The 24851-nt window shown below is 47.0% G+C and overlaps 1 protein-coding gene across 3 annotated transcripts in view; it reads right to left on the bottom strand.

Annotated features, from left to right (window-relative positions):
• HK1 (hexokinase 1) overlaps positions 1 to 24851 on the bottom strand; it is a gene marked incomplete at both ends in the record, with an annotated part of 90327 nt that overhangs the window by 30788 nt on the left and 34688 nt on the right. For 2 of the 3 annotated variants that reach the window (XM_080693889.1, XM_080693888.1), the window contains 5 exons: positions 3093 to 3276; positions 3364 to 3463; positions 4042 to 4137; positions 8999 to 9118; positions 13873 to 14021. In XM_080693889.1, coding sequence (XP_080550015.1) covers positions 3093 to 3276; positions 3364 to 3463; positions 4042 to 4137; positions 8999 to 9118; positions 13873 to 14021 — 649 coding nt within the window. The remainder of the gene's footprint in view (positions 1 to 3092; positions 3277 to 3363; positions 3464 to 4041; positions 4138 to 8998; positions 9119 to 13872; positions 14022 to 24851) is intronic. The other variant, XM_080693887.1, reaches the window with a different exon arrangement.

The following is a 24851-nucleotide window of genomic DNA, read 5'->3' as shown; positions in this document are numbered from 1 at the left end:
TTTCTCTCTCTTACACACACTTATACACACACACTTACACACATGCTTACACACACACACACACACACACACACACACACACACACACTGGAATCACCCAGGGAGTTTCTCCAAGGCTGCCCAGGCCAACTGAACTGGAACTGGGAGGGGCGGAGACTGGGCATCATATTTTTAAAGGCCCTTTAGTAGCTAGGTATGGTGGCATGTGTCTGTAATCCCAGTACTTAGGAGGCTGAGACAGGAGGATCGCAGGCCCAACTTCAGCTTCAGCAACATAGCAAGACCCTATTTGATAATAAAAAGAACTGAGGGTGGAGCTCAGAGGTAGAATGGCCCTGGGTTTAATACCCAGTACCAAAAAGAGCGGGGAGGCCCTTACATAATTCTTATATGCACTTCAAATGAAAAACCATGCCCCAGACTATTCCTAATAGGTTTTATCCATAACTAATAAAAGATGCCCTTTGAGAGGCATACCAAAGTGGGTGATACCACCCTCTGGGGGATGCTGAAACAAAATATAGATAGCCTTAGTTTTCCCATCAGTTAAAAGAAGGGAACACCTTTCCCCAGACCACAGAGGACAAAGGGCGTTGAAGAACTTGAAACTCTATGGAAAAAGTCATAGGGAAAACCCAAAGATTTAGGCAGGAAAATTGCAAACGTTTGCCTGGGCAAAACACTGGCCAACAACCTATTTCAGGAATATGTGATGTGATTCATAAGTTGCCATCTCAGGGATTACCATTCGTGAGACCTGACTGTGGTGAGCAGGGTAGCAGAAAGGGCAAGTATTTGGAGAAGACAGGTTCCACCTTTCACTCTTTCATCCAATCTCCCTTTATTCACCCACCCACTCACCATCCTTCTAGTCAGCCACCATCATCCCAAAAATATTTATCACAAGTCATCTGTAAGCGTGAGTCACAGTTCAGCTTGGGTAGAAGTCAGCCCTTTAGGAAAATTCAGAAATACATCAATGTGGTAGAGAAATCCAGGTTGACACTCAAGCCAGGCAGAGTTCCCGCAGTGGGGCTAAGGATACAGTCAAGGCCTGGGCCATATCTGCTCAGCAATCACTGAGTATAGGAAGCCTGCATAGGAAGCCTGTGACCCGCACAGCTCACAAGGCCTCATCTGAGGACGGGACTGATGATAACCTGAAACCTGGACGTGGTGGCCCATGCCTACAATCCTAGCGCTTGGGAAGCTGACACAGAAGGATCACAGGTTATAGAGACCAGCCTCGGCGACTTAGCGAGACGCTCAGAAACCCAGCAAGACCCTGTTTCAAAACAAAAGATAAAAAAGACTAGAGGTGTAGCTCAGAGGAAGAGAGAGAGAGAGAGAGAGAGAGAGAGAGAGAGAGAGCGCGCGAGAGAGAGAGAGAGAGAGAGAGCGAGCGAGCGCCACCGCACGCACGTGCTTTGGAAATGTTAGGGATAGACACAACGTGGTACATATGTCATGGAGTACCAGAGGTCCCTGAGGCAGGGCTATATCAAGCACCTTCACGACTCTTCAGTAAAAAGTAAGTAGCGTCAAGGTAGATTAAGGATTAGGAGGGAAAAGCAACATCAACAAAGAGCGCTGGCTGTCAAAACTCTGGAACCAGGGCCCCATATTTCCAAGTCCATGCCCCACTGTCAGTCTGAGAAGCAGGTGGTCATCTCTGGGTCTAAGAATTTGAGTATCCTCTCATCGAAAAACCCAGTTTCTTCACAAACACACCGTTTGGTGGTGGGCTGGCCCACTTAGGCAATTGCATTAATCTGAATGGCAAGACCAACTGTCCTGCCTGGGGCATGGAGATCTTGTGAGCAATAGGTCTCAGCATGACTAGAAACTCCTGGTTTTCTCTAGTATAGAATAAAGACAGTTACGTGTACAGGGTCGGTGAACATCTGAGAGTACCCAATCCCAGCATAAGGCTTCTGGGAGGCTGGGTCAGACCAAGAGGGCCAGTGGCATGAACAGCATCACAGAGAAATGTGTGTGCACACACTTCAGGAAATAAGTACCTCAAAGAAAGCAATACCCACTCTAACCTTGTATTTCTGCAGCCAGGAGCCCCCCAAGGCCAAAATCAACCTCCCCGTAAGTCTGATGTCCTTTATCAACTCTGACCCATGCTCCTGTGCTTAACGTGGACGTTCCCTTTAAGGTCTGTATGACTTGTATAGTCCTCAGCCACACCTCTGCATGAGACACTTGGATGTATCTACCTTCCCAACTAGACGGTTAAGTCCTAGGAAGGAGGGCACTGCTTGGGATCCCTGGGGTCTAGCACAGAGTTCAGCACATAATAAATGTTCAATAAATGTACTGAATGGACTCTTGTTGTCCTGGCTCAAAAGATATTCTGCATACGATGTGGCCTCCTCCACCCTGAGCAGCAACGGCAGTTTTAAACCTTTATTTACACTAATAATCCTGAGCTTTTCTTGTTTTTCATGGCACTAAAGATTGAACATTCCACCTCCAACCTACATCCCTATCCCTTTTTTATTTTGCAACAGAGTCTCGCTAAGCTGTTGCTAAATTGCTGAGGCTGGCCTTCAACCTGAAATCCTCCCGTCTCAACCCCACAATTACTGGGATTGCAGGTGTGCGTCACACCAGCCTAGCTGCTTCTGTACTTTCAAGTTTCAAAACGTTGCATAATTTTTTGTTGTTTTGTTTTGTTTTGCGGTACTGGGGATTGAACCTAGGAGTATTCTACCTCCAAGCTACACCCCCCAGCCCCATTTTTTATTCTTTATTTTGAAACAGGGTCTCCCTGAGTTGCAGAGGTCTCACTAAGTGGTTGAGGCTGTCCATGAACCTGCGATCCTCCTGTCGCAGCCTTCCAACTACTGGGGTTACAAGCAAGTGCCACCATTCTCGACACAATGCTATTTATTAAATGCTTTTAAAGCTACAGACTCCAGTGCTGTGCACCTGTGTGCACTGGGAATGACAAATCACACAGAGCTGAGGGGTTTTTGCCTCTGTGCTCACCTGGCTTTCTGCCCTTTCATCTCCCCCTGCAATGTTCCGTCAAGTGGCCCCTAAATCACATATATAGTTACAAGCGAAGGCCAAGGACTCACAGCTGTTTCCCGGGGTTGAGGGATCCTCGGTCTATCTCTCTGTCAAATTCAGTCCGGATGTCTTCTAGGGACCCGTCATCCCCAAAGGCTCCCCATTCCGTGTTGATGCACATCCGCCCCTCGTCTCCCTCCACCAGATCAATGTGCCTCAATTCCTCCATGTAGCAAGCGTTGGTGCCGGTGCCTGGGAGAGACAATGCAGGGGGCTGAGGCCACAAGCCGGGGGCGGCGGAGCCCTCTCAGAGTGTCGGCTGGGCGCGGGGCGCCTTACCGATGATCAGGCCGACTTCACACTGCTGGTCATCATAGCCACAGGTCATCATGGTTCCCACCGTGTCGTTCACCACAGCCACAACATTGGCGTCATAGTCCTGGGGACAGACAAAGGGTGTCACCATCTGCTGCCACGCGGGGGCACAGGTCACTGACCCTAGGGGAGCTTGGCAGGAGCATGCCAGTTCTCAAAACCACCCTGCGCTAGTGCGTGCGTGGCCTGGGCTTCTCTGCTGCCAGGATTCAAACTAATTGCATTAGAGAGTTGTGGTCACATTATGGAAACCGCACAGCCCCCTTACTCATCTGGCTTAGCATCCTTTGGGGAGCGGATTTTACTCCTGGAGCCACATTCCTCCAGATTCCCGCATGGGGTTCCCATGTCAACAGCTGGCCAGCTCCTCGGTCCTCGCTCTAACCCCAGCAGGCTACGTCAGTGACAGCAGCTCCCTACAGCCCACAACCCTGTCAGAAGGTGATCCCGTCCCTTGGCTCATGGCCTTTGGACAGCACCTCTGAGGGCCCAGCCTTAGGGACTCCTGACCTCGCAGGCTGTGGGCCCTTGCCTGTTCCCCGCTGGGTCCCCAGACCATGGCACCATGCCCCCAGAAAGGGTGTAGTCTGTCTCAGAGCTTTCCCCACACTCCCCACCTCTGCACAGCCTGAGAGCAATTACCCCTCGCTTTTTGATGGCCTTGTTCAGCAGCTTGACCACATCTGCGCCTTCTACACCACTGGCTTTAAACCGCTTCGTCCAGGTGATCAGGATGGCCTGCAAGAGAGTGGCCAGTGGGACAAGGGCCGGAGCCTCAGCACCCTGGGCCCTGGTGGCTGCTCCAAGATGGGGAAGCAGAGGCCCAGGGCCCAGATCACACTGGGTGACAGTTCTGTTCATCTCCTGTTCAGACACATGATGGGTTTTTCAAGATGCAGCCATCAAGGGGAAAAAATCCATCTCGCAACCTCCAGCTCAAACTGGAACACAGCAAGTGGCCAGCTGGCACACAGGGCCACACGCTGCACACCTACCAGATGTCAGGTGGCACGTGCCTCAGAATCCCAGCTACTCAGGAGGCTGAGGTAGGAGGATCACAAATTTGAGGCCAGCCTGGGCAACTTAGTAAATCTCTGACTCAAATAAAAAAGGAGGGGCCTGGGCCTGGGAGTAGAGCTCGGTGGTAGAGTACTTGCCTAGCATGTGCGAGGCCCTGGGTTCAATACCCAGTACTGTCAAAAAAGAAAAAATAAAAGGAAATAAAAATATGTTTTTTAATGAAAAAGAGAGCAAGAAAAATTCTACTAGGACCTGACAGCCTCCCCCATTTTCCTGCCAGACCTTGGCTTTCATGGCCCCAAGGGAAAATAGCCAAGGCCAAACGGGAAAGAAACTAAACGCCAAGATCTCTGTCGAGCATGAGAGCCAGGTCCTAGATATTTAAAGGACAATGTTGACTCATGTGATTCGTGCCTCTGTGGAACTTAAAAGCTCCATTTGTAAGCAGCGGTCCTGCTATTACATAGTGAGGGCCCATTTCTGTTTGTATATGATAGAGAAATGTCAAGAAGGTTAGACAACCCAATGATTTATTCACTTGGGAGTGTGGAAGGGGAAGAATTCTTTTTGCATCTTAATTTTATATTATTTCAAAAAAATTTTTTTTTTTTTTTTTTTTTTTTTGCGGTACTGAGGATGGAACCCAGGGGCATTCTACCTCCAAGTGATACCCCTAGTCCCTATTTTTTTTATTTTTTATTTTAAAACAGGGTCTCACTGAGTTGCGGAGGGCCTAAGTAGCTGAGGCTGTCCTCAAATCATGATTCTCCTGTTTAAGGGTGTGCCACCATGCCTGGCTTTATTTCAATAGTTTTAGACATTGTTTTTATATTTTTTTAATCAAAAATAAACTGGGAGGCCGGGCGTGGTGGCGCACGCTTGTAATCCCCGCGCTTGGGAGGCAGAGACAGGAGGATCGCGCGGGTTCGAAGCCAGCCGCACGCGCTGGCTTAGGAGACCCTGTTTCCAAATAAAAATGTAAAAATAGGTCTGGGAGTGTAGCCCAGAGGTAGAAGGGCTTCCAGGAACCCCAATACCACCAGAAAAAAAATAAAAAAATAAACCGGGAGACGGTAGTGTATGCCTATAGTCACAATACTTGGGAGGCTAAGACAGGAGGACTGCAGGTGCAAGGACAGCCTCAGCAAGTAGTGAGACTCTTAGCGATCTAGCAAGATATATTTCAAAAATAAAAATAACATAGAGATGGGGTGTAGTAGAGGTAGGATGGCACTGGGTCCAATTCACAGTACCACACACACCCAAAAAAAGACAAACTGGGTGGGGCGGCATGTGTCTGTAATCCCAGCTACTTGGGAAGCTGAGCAATAGTAGGCTAGCAAGTTCAAGGCCATCCCGGGCAATTTAGCAAAGCCCTGTCTTAAATGCCTGTAATCCCAGCACTGTGAGGCTGAGAAAAGAGTGTCACAGGCTTGAGGCCAGCCTTGGAAATTTAGTGAGAACCTGTTTCAAAATAAAAGACCTGGGGGTGCAGCTCAGAGGTAGAATACCCCTGGGATTCGATTCCCAGTACCACCAAAAAAGTGGGGGCTCGAGATGTAGCTAAATAGAAAAGAGCCCCTGGGTTCAATCCCTAGTGCTGCAAAAAAAAAAAAAAAAAAAAAAAAAAGGTCAAATACTAAAAAAGAAAACTAATTGTTATGTTCGGCTATTTTTCTCAGAATGGGAAAAGTTACTATAGATGCAGCAGGTTGAGATCATTATGGTCAACACCCCGCTGGCCTCCACAGTGTTACACAGGGACGGGCCCACCCTCCCCACCCTCCCTCACTCTGACAGACACACAGACTATACCGGGAGGGCAAGTCCTGGGCTGCGTTTTACTCAGGAGCAACCATGGCGAAGCCTGGTACCACAAAAGCCTTTGGGCATTCTGCTCTCTTTCCCCTGAACTTCACCTGCCAAAAACGAGACCTGGTCCTATTTCCAACCTCCAGCCCATTTCCTGTATGTGGTACTACGGATTGAATCCAGAGGCATTCTACCTGAGTCACACCCCAGACCTATTTTCATTATTTATTTTGAAACAGGGTCTCACTAAGTTGCAGAGGACCTCGTGTTGCTGAGGCTGGCCGCAGCCTGCGGTCCCCTCCCTTCCCAGCCTCCCGAGCAGTAGGATCACCAGTGTGCACCACCAAGCCCAGTTCTGGCCCACTTTCTTGCAGCCTGTTTGCTCCTCTGAATTTCACTTTGCTCATCTAGAATAAGGGAGTGGTCTGGGTTTGGAGTCCTGGAGGTCCCAGACTCCTTGCAATCTATCCCCCACAGATAGTTAACTGAGAATTTGATACGCTGGTTCCCTGGCAGGCGGCTTGGACCAGCCCAGGAAGCCCTCTCCAGGTGGGGGTGAGGGCAAGCAGGGAGTCTCCACCTTTGGCTCCTCCTCTGCCCTCAGTGGCATCTTCCAGGAACATCTGCTCCACCCCAAGAGCCCATGAAGGCTTTCCATCCCCCTCCTGCTATATCTTTATCCCTGGAAGACTGTGTCTTCTGAGGGGCAGCCCGTCTGCCCATCATCCTCTCCCAGGCTGATCCAGTGCCCAGTAGTCACTTAGTAGCCATCTCAGTTATCAATCTGTCAAGTATCATGGCCAATTTGATTAAGAGAGTACATTCACATAACTTTTATTATGGTATGTCACTAGAATTGTTTTGTTTTGTCGTTAGATGTGGTTGTTAATCTTCTACTCTGCCAAATTTATAAATTAAGCCTCATTATGGGTTATGTGTGTGTGTGTATATATATATATATATATATATATATATATATATATATATATATATATATGAAAAAAGGAATACTACCTATACTTTCAGGCATCTCCTGGTGGTCTTGGAACACATCCCACTCAAATGGGGGAGACTACTGTACCATCAACAGGCCTTGCAGAATGGTTTGGGAGTGATGCCCCACCAAACACCCCAGGGGCTAAACTGATCTGAACACCTTGGAGATGTAACAGTGCCAGGTATCCGAGAGTCTATGTGTGACCACAGCAGGCCTAGGTGGATAGGAGGCGACAGAGCACTACCTAGCCCCATCTCAGAGGCACTTAGGCACATTGAGGAGGGCACTGACTAGAAGGTGGGGCCTGGGACAGTGGTCCAGGGCCTGCCACTGATGAACCCTGTGACATCAGGGGACCTCCTTTCTCCATCCTGAAATGTAGAATTTGGCCTGCTGGGCTCTCATGCCCCTTTCTAATGATTCCACAAACCATAAAGATGCAAAGGCTCCAGGGCAGGAAGCAGTGCCCAGAAGGGGGTGCCTGCCCTGCTGAAAGGGGGCTCCAGGATGCTGCCTAAAGGTTACTGTCCTGCAGCGCAGTGGACCAGTGATGCACCCAGGCTCTGCCAACTCCCAGGCCGGGGAACCGTGAGCAGGTTCTTAACCCCTCTGAGCCTCGGTTTTCTCACCTATAAAGTAAGGAATCATAGGCACTTAACTCACAGAGGTGCTTAGGGATTATATGCGTTAGCTGTGAAGCACATGTTAAAATAAGAGCCTGGCACCTGCTAGGCCTCCTCGACAGTGTTAACAATCCCAGTTCCTGTTATTAGGAGCTCTTTCACAGGGTTGTGCCTGTGTTTGTTGCTCCACACAGAAAAGGCACAGGCTGCATCTAATGGATTTTGTATTCCTGCAGTTCTCTGAGATACAATGTGAACACACAGTAGGGCTAAGAACAGATGAACGAATGAACAGATGATAAACAAAAAGGTGGGTGCAACAGGTCACCAGGGAAGTCAGAAGGCAACCAAGGGGCCCCGGGGACTGGAACCACTGAACTGGAGACACCGTGGAGACACAGACCTTCGCACCGGATAGACCAGTTTCACAGTAACCACGGTGGCTTCCCGTTAAACACCACGCTGTGCAATTCCATCGTCATTAAACCTATTTTATTTTCCCTCATTTGCTGGGTTTATTAAATGGTTCTCTCACATAGTGGGGCACACCTGTAATTCCAGTACTTGAGAGGCTGAGACAGGAGGATCACAAGTTCAAGGACAGCCTTAGCAACTTAGTGAGACCTTGTTTCAAAATGAAACAAATTAAATGGCTGGGGGTATATCTCAGAGGTAGAATGCCCGTGGGTTCAATCCTCAATACCAAAAATAAAAAAATAAAATAAGTGGTTCTATCAGTGGCCACAATCTCCAAAAGTATACCAGCAACTAAACTGGAAAAAATAAACATTATGTCATGACCTCACATTAATTTTTTAAAATATTTCTAAAAATACCAGACACACCAGTGTGGTGATGCATGCTTGTAATCTCAATATTTGGAAGGCTGAGACAGGAGGGTCACAGGTTTGAGACCAGCCTCAGCTACTTAGTAAGCCCCTGTTTCAAAAATAAAGAATAAAAATATAGGGCTAGGGGTGTACTTCGAAGGTAGAATGCCCCTGGGTTCAATCCCTAGTACCAAAAAGGAAAAAAGAAAGACACACAGGGCATCCCAAAAGCAAAAGTGAAAAGTGGCAGAGAAGAAGCCCATTAGCTTTTCCACTCTGGGCACCTGCAGAGCCCGATCATCCCAGGGCAGCCTTACCTCGTCTATTTTGGATTGTCGGCAAGGGAAAGAAAACGTGAATCCCACAGGTAAATTCTTGTCCTTAATATTCTTTTTCTCCATGAAGTCCCCCAGGCACTCAGCAACATGATCGAAAAGCTGGAAGGAACAGGAAAGCAGTCAGGCAGGACAAGGGAACTTAGGTTTTCGCGGGAGAAATGTAACGGATTCCCCTTGAATGCAAAGAAAGGGGCATGTGTACCCAAGGGGCCCATCCAGACCCACGGTGCCCAAGCAGCTGTCTGAAATGCCACACTGTATGTCCAAGATGGAAAGAGCTGCCACGTCCAACCAAATAGAGTGACTGTCTTCAGACCATCCTATCTTGCATTCTACTAAAAAATATTATGCACACACACACACACACACACACACACACACACGCACGCACGCGCACACATCCTAAGTGTAGAGTTCATTGGGCTGGGTGTGTATGTAGCTCAGTGGTAAAGCACATGCTTAGCATGCATGAGGCCCTGGGTTCCATCCCCAGCACCACAAATATTTTAATTTTAAAAAAGTAATATCATTAAGACCCAGGTGCCACCCTTGTGTCCCTACAGTCACTGCCACTGCCATCCTGATTCTAACCTTCTCAATTAATTTGCCCATTGCTCTGCTGCATATAAACGGAAATGAGGCAGTGTGGGCGTCTGCTGCCTGCGCCTTCTGCTCTGCATTCTGTGTGTGAGGGTCGTTTGTGACATGTGTTTTGGTGGACTGTTCACTCTCACTGCTGCACGGCGTACCTTGGTGTGAACATACCACAACTTAATTGACTGGATCACAGTTAAGCTAGCCTGCTAAACAGCACACTTAGGAATCCACTAGAAAGGACCCAGAACACTAATGCCCTGGCTTAACCATAACTGCTCTAGAGACGAGAGGCTCACCACCTCTAAGGGAACCTTCTTTGGATCTTTCTAACAATTCCCACCATTTCTGAAATGTAACCAGAAGCAGAGATAATATTCCAAATGAATTCCAATCATAAGAGAGATCAGTAGCACCAAGACCCTTGCTTGTCTTTAGTACTATGCTTCTACTAATGTAACCCAAGCATACGATGCTCTCTTGGCATTCATGAGAGTCTAGGTGACCTTCCTTTTCATGGCTCTCCTAGACCTTCTTTATATATGATACTAACACAGCCACAGAGCTTCTTGGAGCCCAGAAAAAGGCAATGCTGGCCAAAGCACACAGTCACAAGCAGCCCCAGCCCAGGCTCCCAGGCAAGGCCACCTGCCTGGAGGGGTTCCTCGGAGGGGTGTCCTTGAGAGGGAGCCAGAGGTCATTACTGCCATTCCCAAAGTCCCATCTCTAAAATTGGGACTTTGAGCCAGGTGTGGTGGCACAAACCTGTAATCCCAGAACCTGGGAGGCTGAAACAAGAGGATCACAGATTCGAGAACAGACTCGGCAACTTAACAAGACTCTGTTTCCTAATTAAAAACAAGCAAATTAGGGTTTGGGGTGCAGCTCAGAGGTAGAATGACCCTGGATTTAATCTCCAGTTCCAAAATAAAAGTAAAATAAAGTTGGACTTTGGTGCTAAGGTAAAGAAAACCTCAGTCAGTTTTGGTTCGGGAGGTTCTGCCCCTGAGTTACCATTACTCAGGCAGGAGCCAGCATCTGTGACTGCGGAGACACGTGACCGCCTCCGGGGAGAAGCTGGGCTAAGCTTCCTGTGACCTATATTTCAGACTGATATAAACCCATTACTAAGTCGGTCCTTGCACCCCGTGCCATCTGCACACCAGCTCCTGACTCCTCGGCCGCAGGCGCGCAGAAGGAAGGAAGGCGGGCGGCTCAGGAAAGTGCCCAGGAGTGGTTGGGCTGCAGAAAGGGATCCACACGGCCAGCCAGAACCCAGCTCCCAGAGCCAGGCCAAACCCAACGCCCAGAGCGCTCCATCAAGAAGGAGAGGCTATTTCTGTGAAATATCTGCAAGCCAAGGGCCTCAAGCCTGCCTGAGGCGGCCGGAAGCCTGCCCTGGCTAACCAGGTCTGCCATCAGCCAGGAAGGCGAGCTGACCTCTCAGGATGCAACATTGGAGCACTTCAAGAAACACTCATTTTTTTTCTTTCTTGATAGGTGATTAGCATGCTTATTATTTTAAAAATACACACAGTGACTATAATCCCAGGGACTGAGGAAGCTGAGGCAGGAGGATAGCAAAATTGAGGCCAGCCCGGGCAATGTGGTGAGAGAGACCCTGCCTCAAAATAAAAATAAGAAAAGCTGGGATGTAGCTCTGTGGTGCAGATCATATGATCCCCAATACTGCAAAATAATAATAATAATAATAATAATAATAATAATAATAATAATACACACAGAGACTCAGTCTCTCTGACTGAAGAGGCAAACAATGACTTCAACAGAAATTTATTTATTATCCCAAATTCTCAAAATGATATATTGATGACGTTTTAATAATGTTGCATTCGCGCTTTTGAAGTTATTAAAGGTTAAAACTGCACTGAGGCTTTTGCAATGCCATATGTGCATGTATGTGTGTATGTGTGTGCGTGCACACAGTGCACATGTGTGAGGGTAAAAAGAACCAACAACTGGAGAATCTGGATGAAGGGGGCACAGAGCAACTCCTCATGCTTATCTTAAAACTTTTGTTTAAATTTAATAATATTTAAAATAAAAGGTCTAGCTGGTCATGGTGGCACATGCCTGCAATCTCAATACCTAGGAGACTGAGACAGGAAGATTACAGGTTTGAGAACAACCTCAGCAACCTAGCAAAACCTTGTTTCTAAACAAAAAAAAATAAAAAGGGCTAGGGGGTATAACTTGAAAGTAGAACCCCCCCCCCCGGTTCAATTGCCAGTATCACAAAGATGATAGAGAGATAGAGAGAAAGAGAGATAGAAAGTTTAAAATCAAACATCCATCAGGATCACAACCCAGGGCTTCACCACTACTCAGAGTCCGTGAGTGTGAGCAGGACCTGGGCCACCATAACCCTCCAGAGCACAGGTCAGGATGAGCTCTCAAGAGAGAAGGACCACCTGATACTGATTTCTAATGAACACCAGACTTCTAGAGGAGAGGTTGTCATTTTGTCCCTGTTCTTTACCTCCTGACCCTGCCTTGGAGTTTCAAGTTGCTGGAACTGAACTTCTGAAGCCAGACTGCCTAAGGTTCAAATCCCAGTGGCCAATTATTAAACAACTGGGCATCAATATCCCCATGTACAAAATGGGAATAATAATAATAATAGTAATAACAATAATAATGTACCTAACGGGGTTGTTGTGATGACTGCATGTGTGAATATGTGTAAGTGCTTCATGTCAGTGAGCCGCACATAACAAGCACTAAGTACCTGCTGTAAAGACCAACATTCTAGCAGCAGCAGCAGCAGCATCTTTTTAGAGTCTTTAAGAGAGGCAGAGGAAGAAACAGACAGCAGGAATCAGAGTTACCCTGGGACCAAGAGGGGAAGATGGGGACAGAGGCTGGAAGAAGACAATAGTTAACAAGGAGCTTACTGTGCAAGTGAATACAGGGTGTGGACCCCATCAGGGACAGAGAGTGACAGGCCCATGCTTGTTGCTGAGCCCTGACACCACTGGCCACCTGAAGGAAGAGCCATGCAGAGGCCAAGGGGCAACGTTAGGAGCCCTGCCCAGCTGGTAGTCTTGTACACACACCAGATGAGAGGACCAGTCTCTGCAGCCCAGCAGAGGCAGCTGGGGGACCTCCAGGCAGGGCCACTCAGTGAGCACTGCACCTGCTTCAGTGGCTGGCTAAAAAGCAGCTCACCTAGCATCCCCTTCAATGCTTACCACGATATGGTCTGAAAAGCCCTGAACCCAAACCCCATGGAGCAGTTTAAAAGCCAGGTTTAGCCCTTGTCTCTCAGACAAAGAAAGAGTGGGTGGCTGGTTCCAGGTCCCACAAACACTATAGAAACAGTCTAGAGGAGAAGGCTCCTGGGTCTCACCTCAAAGTCCACCCAGAACCTGTCAATTCTCACTTGTGAACACACCCTCGCCCTTCCTATAGCAAACATCTGAGCAGCCGAGCTCTCTGCGCCTTGGCCCTGAACGGCAGGCAAGCACAAATGGACAGTGGAAGTCCACAGAACGGTGGCCAAGCACCCTGGGTAATGGCTCAGGGCACCTAGAGACACCTGAAAACATGAAGGGAACAGCCTAACACCTGGGGAACTAGGGAGACCACTCACCACAGTTAGGCAGGGTCAGCTGGACAGCCCTCCCTGGGTGTGTCCATAGCCTGGCTGTGAAGGACAGTAGCCCGGCCCCAGCGCCCAGGTACATATGTCAGAGGAGGGGATGGTGATTTCAAAAGGGAGGCCTGCTTCTCTCCTTGCTGTGCCAAGGGTGTGCAAGGCTATTAACCCAGGAAAAGGAGCCGCCAAATCCCCTAGCTGGGAACACTATTCCTGCCCAATGAGGCATGCCACCCCCACAGGGGCCTGGCCTTTGATGGGAGGGTAAGGAGGCCGGTGACCAGGAGGAAGGGGCGTGTCCATCCCAGGGCGGTGCCAAATCTTTGCTGGGAAACAACCCAGGATCACCAAGGGATAAACACTTTTAATCTGACAGAACCATGGGGCCTCCCACCCCACACCTTTCACCTGAGGAAGTCTGTGAACCCTCCCACCACCTCGCCCGTTAGTAAACATCTCTTCCAGCACAGTCCAGACACATCCAGCTGCCACATCCTTCTGCCTAGGAGCCCTTCCCAAGTGCACTGTGATGGGCTCCTCCCAGGTCCTGCACCAGGGGCCATGCTTGCAAGTCTGGTGCCTGGACGTACCCCAGGGGACACTGGCCTGATGGAGTTGACCCAAGGAACCAGATACCCACCTGGCTTCCACTGCCGTGCACAATGTTCTCCGGGGTGGCATAAGCTTCAGACTCCATGAAAACATTCTGGCTTTTCTCATGATTCACTTGCACCCGCAGAATTCGGAAGGAAGACCCACCAAGATCCAGGGCAATAAAATCTCCCTTTTCTGTTTAGGGAGAAAACAAATATCGTGTCAGATTCAAGAGTGAGGAGAAGGGTGCCTGCCACGCCTCCCTCTGCCGAGTGGCACTTTCCGGAGGAAGCAGCCTCATCCAACTCCAGCCCAGTGAAGAGAGAAAGAAACCCTGGCCAGCCCAACATCCTCAGGCAGAAAGAGCTTCGAGCAATCCCAGGCTCCTCCTTCCGAATACAGGGGATAGAGTACTGAATTAAATACCAAGTTCGTCCCATTTTTCTCTAGTGCCTAGTTCAAAAACAGCATTGCTGTCCATAAATTAAAATTACACAGCACTTCAACTCAGAGAAAACCCAACATCTGAGGTCCATTTCTTGGGTTCCTCCCATGTCAGTACAGACCCAGATTCCTGATAGTTCTGAGCCCTACTTAGTCCTCGGGCTTGTCTTTTCATTGTTGCAGAAAATATACATAAAATTTACCAATATACCCACTTTTATGCATACAGTTTGGTGCTTATTACATATATTCACAATACTGAGCAACCGTCTCTATTTCCAAAATGTTTTCATCACTCAACAGAAACCCACAGCCATTCAGAAATCACTCTGCGTTTGCCAACTCCCATTCCTGCTTCTCTACTTTTTGTCTTAATATTTGCTTATCCTGGGCATTTCCCAGAAGTGAAGTCATATATTGTTGGACCTTTGTGACTGACTTTCTTCACACAACCCAATGTCTTCGAGGTTTATCCACATTGTGCCTTGTGTCGTTAGGCCAGGGTGACAGACACCCCTGCCTCCCCTACACAAAAGGTTGGATGACCAGTTTGCACAACAAGATGGCTACAAATTCCCACAGAGAACAATCCAGATCCATACAAAAACACCACCCATACTGATCATCTCAAGCTGAAATCAGAAAGGGCTCTTGGCTCTGCCTTCTACACACAGCAAGCCACAAAGCTTTTGGGAGAAGTATCCTTCACTTGCTGAGGCCAGAAGACAGCCTTGATCATAGGAACTGGAACCGCCCCACTCCTGACCAGCCAAACTCTGTCTTAGCAACACTCCTAGAATTTAAACGCCCCACCCCTAGACCAGACATCCACTAGTCGTGTCATCTCTTCATGGATTTATTGTCTAAAAAGTATAAAAGTGCCAGACATGGTGACACACACCTGTAATCTCAGCACCTGGGAAGCTGAAACAGGAGAACTGCAGGTTCAAAGAAAGCCTCAGCAACGTAGTAAGACTCAGAAACCTAGCAAGACCCTGGTTCAAAAACAAAAATTAAAAAGGGGTGGGGTGTAGCTTGGAGGTAGAATGCCCCAGGTTCAATTCCTAGTACCACAAAAACAAACAAACAAATGATAGAGGTGGGGGGCATGTAGCTGCACAGTAGCGCACTTGCCCGGCACGCAGGGGGATCTGGGTTGAATGGACCCCAGCTGTGCAAAATAAATCAAAGCAGCCTCAATCCTATGGCTCTCAATACAAGACTGCTTTGGGGCATCTTACTCTCCCAGAGAAGAATCCTTGTTATTAATTCTATATAGTATATTTTATATAACGTATTATTGGCGTATACATCACATACAACACAATTTAAAGCATGCAATTCAATGCTTTTGGTATAGAGCTACACAACCGTCACCACAACCATTTTTAGAGTATTTTCACCAACACTAAAAGAAACCCAGTACCTTTAATCATCTCTCAAGCCCCAAACATCCACCAATCTACTTTCTGTCTCCCTAGACTCCCTATCCTGGACATTTTACATAAATGGACGCGCACAGTACCTGGCCTTTTGTGACTGGCTTCTTTCACTTAGCAAAATGCTTTTAAATTTCTTCCGCGTTGCTGTATGTATCAGTATTTCGTTCCTTTGTGTGGTCTAATAATACACCTCACTCTCTGGATATACCACGTATTTATCCACTTATCCTCTGGAAGACACCGTTTGGCTATCAGGAATACAGCTGCTATATACACTGGCAGGCACATTTTCTTGAAGCTGTGTGTCTTCATTCTCCTTGCTTTTATACCAAGAAGTAGAACTGATGTGCCGAAAGAGAACTCACATTTTAACTTTTTGTAAAACGGTCACTGTTTGCAAAAGCAGCTGCATTCCCCACTCCCCAGGAATGTATTTAGTTTTCAATTTCTCTGCATCGTCAGCAACCTGCACCTGTCGTTTCTGTTTCACTTCGCATCTCTGGTGACATTTCCATGTGCTTACCAGTGGTTTGTGTGTCTTCTTTAGAGACATGTCAATTCAGATCCTTTGCCCAGTTTTTGTTTTCCTTTGCCCATTTTAAAAATGAGTTGTCAGCCAGGAGGCGCACGCTTGTAATCCCCGCGCTTGGGAGGCTGAGACCTGGAGGATCGCGGTTTGCGGACAGCCTCAGCTACTTAGGCCCTCTGCAACTCAGTGAGACCCAGTTTCAAAATAAAAGAATAAAAAATAAGGCAGGGGGTGTAGCTTGGAGGTCAAATGCCCCTGGGTTCCATGCCCAGACCCTCAAAATAAATAAATAAATAAATAAATAAATAAATAAATAAATAAATAAAAATGGGTTGTCAGCCAGGCGTGGTGGCGCACACTTGTAATCCCTGCACTTGGGAGGCTGAGACAGGAGGATCGCGCAGGTTCAAAGCCTCAGCTGGCTTAAGAGACCCTGTTTCCAAATAAAAATATAAAATAGGGGAGTGTAGCCCGGAGGTAGAAGGCCCCTGGGTTCCATCCCCAGTACCACAAAAAAAAAAAAAAAAAAAGAGTTGTCTTTTTAGTGTGAGATGTAAGTTTTTTAAATGTTCTAGATTTAAGTCCCTCATCAGATATATGACTTGGCTCCCATTTTGTGTTTTTGTTTTGCTTTGTCTTGTTTCTTACTTTTCTTAGTAGTATCTTTTAATGTATAGAAGTTTCTAATTTTTTTTTGTGTGTATGTGGTACTGGGGATAGAACCCAGGGGCATTCTACCTCCAAGCTACACCCCCAGCCCTGTTTTTTATTCTTTATTTTTTGAAACAGAGTTTCAGTGAGTTGCAAAGGGCCTCACTAAGTAGGAGCTGAGGCTGTCTTCAAACGGAGATCCTCCTGTCTCAGTCTCCCAAATGCTGGGATTACAAGTGTGCACCACCACGCCCAGCTAGAAGCTTCTACTTCTGATGAAGTGCAATTTGTCTATTTTTTTTAATTGTCTGTTCTTTCTTTTGGTATTTTATCTAAGAATCCATGTTACCAGGCGTGGTGGTGCAGGCCTGTAATCCTAGTACTTGGGAGGCTGAAACAGGAGGATCACAGGTTTAAGACCACACACACACATACACACACACACACACACACACACACACACACACACACACACAGAAAAAACAGCTAGGGGGTATAGTTCAGGTAGAATACCTCTGGATTCAATTGCCAGTATCATGAAAAAAAAAAATCCACTACAAAATCCAAGGTCAAAAAGATTCATACCTACATATCTTTTATGAATAAGGCAAATAGTTTTAGCTCTTACAACATGTTTCTTTGATCCACTTTAAGTTGTTTGTTTGTATATGATGTGAGGTAGGGATCCAAGTTCTTTCTTTTGCACATAGATACTCAGTGTCCCAATACCATTTGCTGAAAAGACTATTCTTTCACTTACTGAGTATTATTGGCACACTTGCCAAAAATCAATTGGCAATAAATGTATGAGTTAGTTTCCAAACTCTCAATTAGGCTCTACTGAACTCTATGTCTGCCCTGCTGCTAATACCTCACAGGCTTGATTCTGGTTGTAGTAAATTTTTAAATTGGGAAGTGAAAGTTCTCCAACTTTGTTCTTCTTTTAAAGATTCTTCTCAGAAGCTGGGCATGGTGGAGCACACTTGTAATCCCAATGCTGAGGAGACTCAGACAAGAGGACTGCAGGTTTCAGGACAGCCTCAGCAAGTAATGATACTCTCATTAACCTAGTAAAACCATGTTTCAAAATAAAAATAAAAGCCGGGTGTGGTGGCACACGCTTGTAATCCCAGCATTAGGGAGGCGGCGGTTTGCGGATAGCCTCAGCTACTTAGTGAGGCCCTCTGCAACTCAGTGAGACCCGGTTTCAAAATAAAGAATAAAAATTAGGGCAGGGGGTGTAGCTTGGAGGTCGAATGCCCCTGGGTTCCATCCCCAGACCCGCAATAAATAAATTAAATAAATAAATAAATAAATAAATAAATAAATAAAAATAGGACTGGGGTGTAGCTTAGAGGTAGAATGCCCCTGGATTCAATCTCTGGCAACACAAAAAATAAAAGATTCTTCTTGGCTATTCTGGGTCCCTTGGGCTTTTGTTTTTGTTTTGTTTGTTTGTTTTTTGGTGGTACTGGGGTTCCTGGAAGCCCTTCTACCTCCGGGCTACACTCCCAGACCTATTTTTACATTTTTATTTGGAAACAGGGTCTCCTAAGCCAGTGCGCGTGGCTGGCTTCGAACCTGTGAGATCCTCCTGTCTCTGCCTCCCAAGTGCGGGGATTACAAACGTGCGCCACCATGCCCGGCGGGCTTTTGTTTAAATTAAAAAAAAAAAAAAAGTTGTTTTGTTTAAAAAGTAAAAAAGAGTATTCTCTTTTACATAGCTGACATATCCCTGTATTGGATTACACTAAGCTGTAAGCTCTAATACAATGCTATATTTAAGTGGTAGGAACTTAAAATGGTGTTTGGAGCTGGGCATAGTGGCACAGCCTATCACCCTGGTACTTGAAGTCTGAGATAGGAGGATTGCATATTTGAGGCCAAGCTCAGCAACTCAGAAAACCTGTGTTTCAAAATAAAAAATAAGAGACAGGCGTGGCAGCACAAGCATGTAATAGCAGTACTTGGGAAGCTGAGATAGGAGGATGGCAGAGTCAAGAACAGCCTCAGCAAGTAGGGAGACTCTCATCAACCTAGCAAGATCTTGTTTCAAAGTAAATATAAAACAGGGCTGAGGGTATACCGCAGAGGGAGCATGCCCCTGGATGAGTACCCTTCCCCCAAATGGTGTTTGGCGTACAGTCAAAGCTCAACAGGGACTTGCTGAATTGATGAGCGTGTAAAGGGAGAAATAAATAAACTGAAGAATTCCTGACTAATTTCATCAAAGTCCCTTAAAGGGAAGACCACAGCTCCGGAGACGGCGTTTGTCCTCGGCACTCAGGAGAGCCCAGTAACTGCTTGACACAGAAATCTGTAGCTGATTCATTTATTCAGCCAAAGGAACCCTGCTTCTTTTTCATGAAGCACAAAGCAGCTATGCCATAGGCTGGCTTTTTAAATAACATCTTTATTAAAGTATAATTCAGCCGGGCATGGTGGCGCACGCTCGTAATCCCCGCACTTGGGAGGCTGAGACAGGAGGATCGCACAGGTTCAAAGCCAGCCTCAGCTACTTAGGGAGGATCTCAGCAACTTAGTGAGACCCTGTTTCCAAATAAAAAAAAATAGGTCTGGGAGTATAGACTGGAGGTAGAAAGTCTCTGAGTTCCACCCCCAGTACCAAAATATATATATATATATTTCACATATCATAGGCCAGGTGTGGCGGTACACGCTTGTAATCCCCGAGCTTGGGAGGCGGAGACAGGAGGATCGCGCTGGTTCAGAGCCAGCCTTGCTGGCTTAAGAGACCCTGTTTCCAAATAAAAATATAAAATAGGTCTGGGAGTGTAGCCCAGAGGTAGAAGGGCTTTCAGGAACCCCAGTACCACCAAAAAAAAATAATAATAATAATTCACATATAAGAGTGATCCATTTTAAAATGTATAATTCAGTGGTTTTTAATATGTTTACAAAGGTATGCTACTCCCATCACAGTCTAACTTCAGAAAATTTCCATTACAAAAGAAACCCTCTATTCATCAGCGGTCACTCCCTATCCCCTAACAACCAATAATGTGTTTTCTAGCCCTATAGATTCCCCTATTCTTGGCATTTTATATAAATGAGATCATATAGCATGTGATTCTCTCTTCACTTAGCACATGTTTTCTTTTTCTTTTTTTTAATTACTGGGGATTGAACCCAGAAGCACTCTACCTCTGAACCACACCGCCAGCCCTATCTTATTTTTTAATTTTGAAACAGGGTCTCACTAGATTGCTGAGAGTCTCACTACTCGCTGAGGCTGTCCTCGAACCTATGATCCATCTGTCTCAGTCTCCCAAGTACTGGGATTACACGTGTACACCACCACACGCAGCTTATTAGCACATGTGCTCAAGCTTCATCCATGTGTGGCTGGCAACAGACTTAATTCCTTTATGTGGCTGGGATCTGTTACATTATACAGAGATGGGACAGGCTACTACTGCCTTAAAACTATTCATATGGTCCAAAGGAAAGAGGCCAAGTAAGAATGCTGAGTAGCAGGTATTAAAGGTTTATGGGAATTTCTAACCCTGGCTTTTTGTGTTGTCCAAATTAGTCTGGGATACAGGTGTGGTAGCAGATGCCTGTAATTCCAGTACTTGTGAGGCCAAGATAGGAGGATTGCAGGTTCAAGACCAGCTTCAGTAAGTTAGCAAGAGTCTCACAGCAACCTAGCAAGACCATGTTTCAAAACAAAACAAAACAAAAAAAATTTAAAGGAGTTGGGGCATAACTCAGAGGTGGACCACCACTGGGTTCAACCCCTACTACCAAAAAAAAAAATGACATCAGTTGAGGGTTTTCTCTGGACTGCTATTAGATCCACTACCAGGTTAAAAACTGAATTCAGCCAGGCATGGTGGCGCACGCTTGTAATCCCCACGCTTGGGAGGCGGAGACAGGAGGATCGCTCTGGTTCGGAGCCAGCCTTGCTGGCTTAAGAGACCCTGTTTCCACATAAAAAGGTAAAAAAATAGGTCTGGGAGTGTAGCCCGTGGGAGTGTATCCTGGAGGTAGGAGGGCTTCCAGGAACCCCAGTACCACCAAAAAAAAAAAAAAAAACTGAATTCAGCCAGGCATGGTGGCACACACTTGCAATCCTAGTACCTGAGAGGCTGAGGCAGGAGGATTACAGGTTCACAGCCAGTCTTAAGCAACTTAGTGAGGCTCTCTACAAATTAGTGAGACCCTGTTTCAAAATAAGAAATAAAATAGGAATAAAATAGGGTGGAGGTGTAACACCAAGGCAGAATGCCCCTGGGCCCAATCCCAGTGCCCCCCCCCATACACAAAGGCATAAAAGCTGAATTCAGTATAAAGTGGCTCCTCTCAAGAGGGTGAGTCACTAGAATATAAAAACACTTTAGCTAACACTTATTGAGCCTTTTCTGTACCAATCACAGGGCATTTTATATGCATCATTTTATTTTAATCCTCTTGACCCAGTAAGTAGGTACTGTGATGAGTCCATTCTACAGGTGAGCAAGTAAAGGCAGGAAGGGGCACGATAACTTGCTCAGCCAGGCATGGGGGCACACGCTTGTGATCACAGTATTTGGGAGGCTGAGATAAGAGGATGGCAGGTTCATAGTCAGCCTCAGCTACTTAGTGATGCCTTCTGCAGTTCAGTGAGACCCTGTTTTGAAATAAATAAAAAAATAGGGCAAGGGATATAGCTTGAAGGTAGAATGCCCAAGTTCAATCCCCAGTACTGAAAAGAAAAAAAATTACTTGCCTGAGAACACAACCACTAAGTGGCAGGCAGCACTTGACTCCAAAGCCCAAACTCACAACCACCTTCCTGCCTCCTGGACAGAGCTGGGGACAAAGACCCCCAAGGGCAGGACATCACAGAAGGTGCGGCTACATCTCTTTCCTGGGGTTCCTCCACATCCATCGCGCCCTGAGGCTTTGGGTTTTGTTTTGCTCTGTTCTTTAACAAAGACAATGAAAACCCTTGGTCTAGTAAGCAATTATAAACCACCCATGCATAGGAAAATAGCAGGCACGAAAGTGAGTCCTGTGCCAGGATGGAATAAGGAAACTTTTAATACTTTGATTTATTTCCATGTAATACTTAAATAAACATTTATTTCATGTTTCACACCCGCTTTTCACCCTAACTTTAAAAGTAGCATGGGAATTTTTCATTTGCCAGCCTGAACCCATTTTCAGAGGAATCAGAGAAAGCACTCAAGCTCCCGGTGACGAGGTATGCCAGAACCAGGGCCGGGGGACTGCTTATCAGTGTCCAGGACACACAAAGTAGGCACAAGCTCTCAGCCCCTCACCTAGGATGGGCCAGGTCTCGAGTTTCTAAAGGGCCCGGGCCTAATGTTTTTCCAGCAGGATAAATGAACCTCAGGTGCTCAGAGACTGGGGAAGAGCCAGCTTTAGGGTGCACAGGGCCGGCCCACGTGTCTATGACCTGTTCAGCCAACCTCTCCACTGCTTCTTTCTAAGCAAGCTGAGGTCAGCAGAGTTCCAGAGAGGAAGGGCCAGAGCAGAAGGGGTGACCATGAGATGTCAGGACAAAGCTAAAAACCGGTCAAGCCGGGCATGATGGCACATACCTGTAATGCCAGTCCTTGGGATGCTGAGACAGATCACAGGTTCAAGGCCAGCCTCAGCAACTCAGCAATACCCTCAGCAATTTAGCAAGATTGTTTTAAAATAAAAAAGGCTAGGAGTGTAGCTCAGAGGCAGAATGCCTCTGGGTTCAATTCTATGTACCAAAACATCAACAGAAACCTGACATTTCATGCACCTGCAAGTGATGGTGATGGACTTGCGAGCCCTTGATAAACAGCCACTGAAAGCCATCATGAGGGGACCCACTCCTGATCCTTCCCTGAGAAAGAGAGTGTCAAGCCGAGAGCAGTGGTGCATGCTTGTAATCCCAGCCTGCGGGAGGCTGAAACGGGAGAATGCAGGTCACAGACAGCCTCAGCTACTCAGTGAGGCCCTTTGCAACTCAGTGAGACCCTATTTCAAAATAAAGAATAAAAAATAGGGCAGGGGGTATAGCTTGGACGTAGAATGCCCCTGAGTTCCATCCCCAGTACCGCAAAAAATAAAAAAATGAAAATGAAATAGAGCTGGGGTGTAGCTTGGTAAATTTAATGGTTGTAAAACAAAAGGGCGGCTACACCCCTCCTGAAAATCAGGTTTACAGCTTTGGAAACAATGGATAAACGTGAACTCTCCTCTTGGGTTTAGTGAATAAAGAAACTGCAGCCTGGCTGTCCAAGGGCTTCATTCCTGGCCCTCTCTTCTCTCAGACTTGCAAACATGGAGATCCTCATTGTTTTTATGTATACCATCTCCCCTTCCTCAGCTGGGTGAGGAGCAACCAGGAGGTGAGGGCAATTTAACCTCTCACCTCCCTCCTCTGTGCAGAAGCAGGCCAGCAGCAAGTGTGTCTGGCAGGCGCAGCAAGAACTGCCTGGGAGCCGGGCATGGTGGCGCATGTTTGTAATCCCCACGCTTGGGCGGCTGAGACAGGAGGATCGCACAGGTTCGAAGCCAGCCTCAACTACTCAATGAGGCTCTCAGCAACTTAATGAGACCCTCTTTCCAAATAAAATATTAAAAAATAGGTTTGGGAGTATAGCTCAGAGGTAGAAAGCTTCTGGGTTCCACCCCCAGTACCACACACACACACACACAAAAAAGAACTGCCTAGGACAGTGGTGGCATGGTCTGTTCACACCTAAACTGTCAGATGAAGGACACCAAAGAATGACTTCGGGTAAGGGAACAATATTTTTTGGTAAACCCTGTTGGATGTCTAGCATTTCTTTAACTTACACCCCCTTGCTTTTCACCTCTGAGGTCAAGGTGAGGCTGAGCTCTGCTCCAGGTGCAAAGAGACAGATGTGTGAGCAGAGCATCCATTTCACCCATCAGCCACTGCAATCCGCTCATGATCACATGACCTAAGTCAGCCAATCATGGCTGTCCCTGGTCCTCTGGGACCTCTAGCTGGAATCACTAGCTGGGGGCAAGCTGTCGGGCTAGTGCTACAGGGACTGTCTCCATAGTTGTAAGGGGAGAAGTAGCCTGTGCATGAAGCCAACAAGAAGGAAAGGTAAGACAGGAGCTCGTGCACATAGGAGCCTTGAATTTCCTCTTTTCACTTAAAGTGATTTGAGTCTTCCTCTGAGCCACAAGCAGAAGGCTCAGTTCAGGCCAGGTACAGTGGTGCGTGCCTGTAATCACAGTACTTGGGAGGCTGAGACAGGAGAATTGCAGGTTTGAAACCAGCCTTAGCAACTCATTGGGGCTTGCATTAACTTAGTGAAACTCTACTTTCAAAAAAAATAAAAGAAAATAAGGCTAGGGGTACAGCTCAGAGGTACAGTGCCCTTGGGTTCAATTCCCAGCACCACACACAAAAAAGTTCAGTGTTCTTTATTTAAGGAAGGAGTCCCCACAGATACCTACTTTTCCTCTATAACAAAGGGCATTTGTTATCCCCTCTGACCTCGGCTTGGCTTCCCAAATGACAACTAAAGAGTGTAGTCACCTCATTACAGAGTGGCTAGAGCTGCAGCCTGTGAGCTCTGTAATTTAGACGGCTAGCTTATATGGCCAGCTGCTCAGAGGAAGGGTGCTGCAGCAGGGCTGGGACAGCCTGCCTTGCCTTCTCTCTCTCCTCCGCCTCATTCTCCTGTAACACCACAGACATACCAGGGAATTAACAAAAAAAAGACCTCTGCATCCCTCCTCTGGGGAATGGGCTTACACCTTTAGGCCCAAGGGGTGAGGTCCTGGATCGGCCACATTGGCTAAGAAAGGCCCCCAAATAATTCTTACAAAGCCAGTTATTAAATGATAGTAAGGAGGCTGCTGGCTGAACCCACTAGCTCTGCAGCTTCCAAAGCACTGCCACTTGGTCCTGATAAAGCAGGCGGGGTTGGGATTATCACGCCCACGTCACAGCTGAAGAAACAGGTTCAG

This window comes from Muscardinus avellanarius (assembly GCF_963383645.1).
Source record: "Muscardinus avellanarius genome assembly, chromosome: 4".
In the NCBI taxonomy this organism is placed as follows: domain Eukaryota; kingdom Metazoa; phylum Chordata; class Mammalia; order Rodentia; family Gliridae; genus Muscardinus; species Muscardinus avellanarius.
Note: the sequence above shows the minus strand (reverse complement) of the source record. Positions and strands in the feature narration are given on the sequence as shown.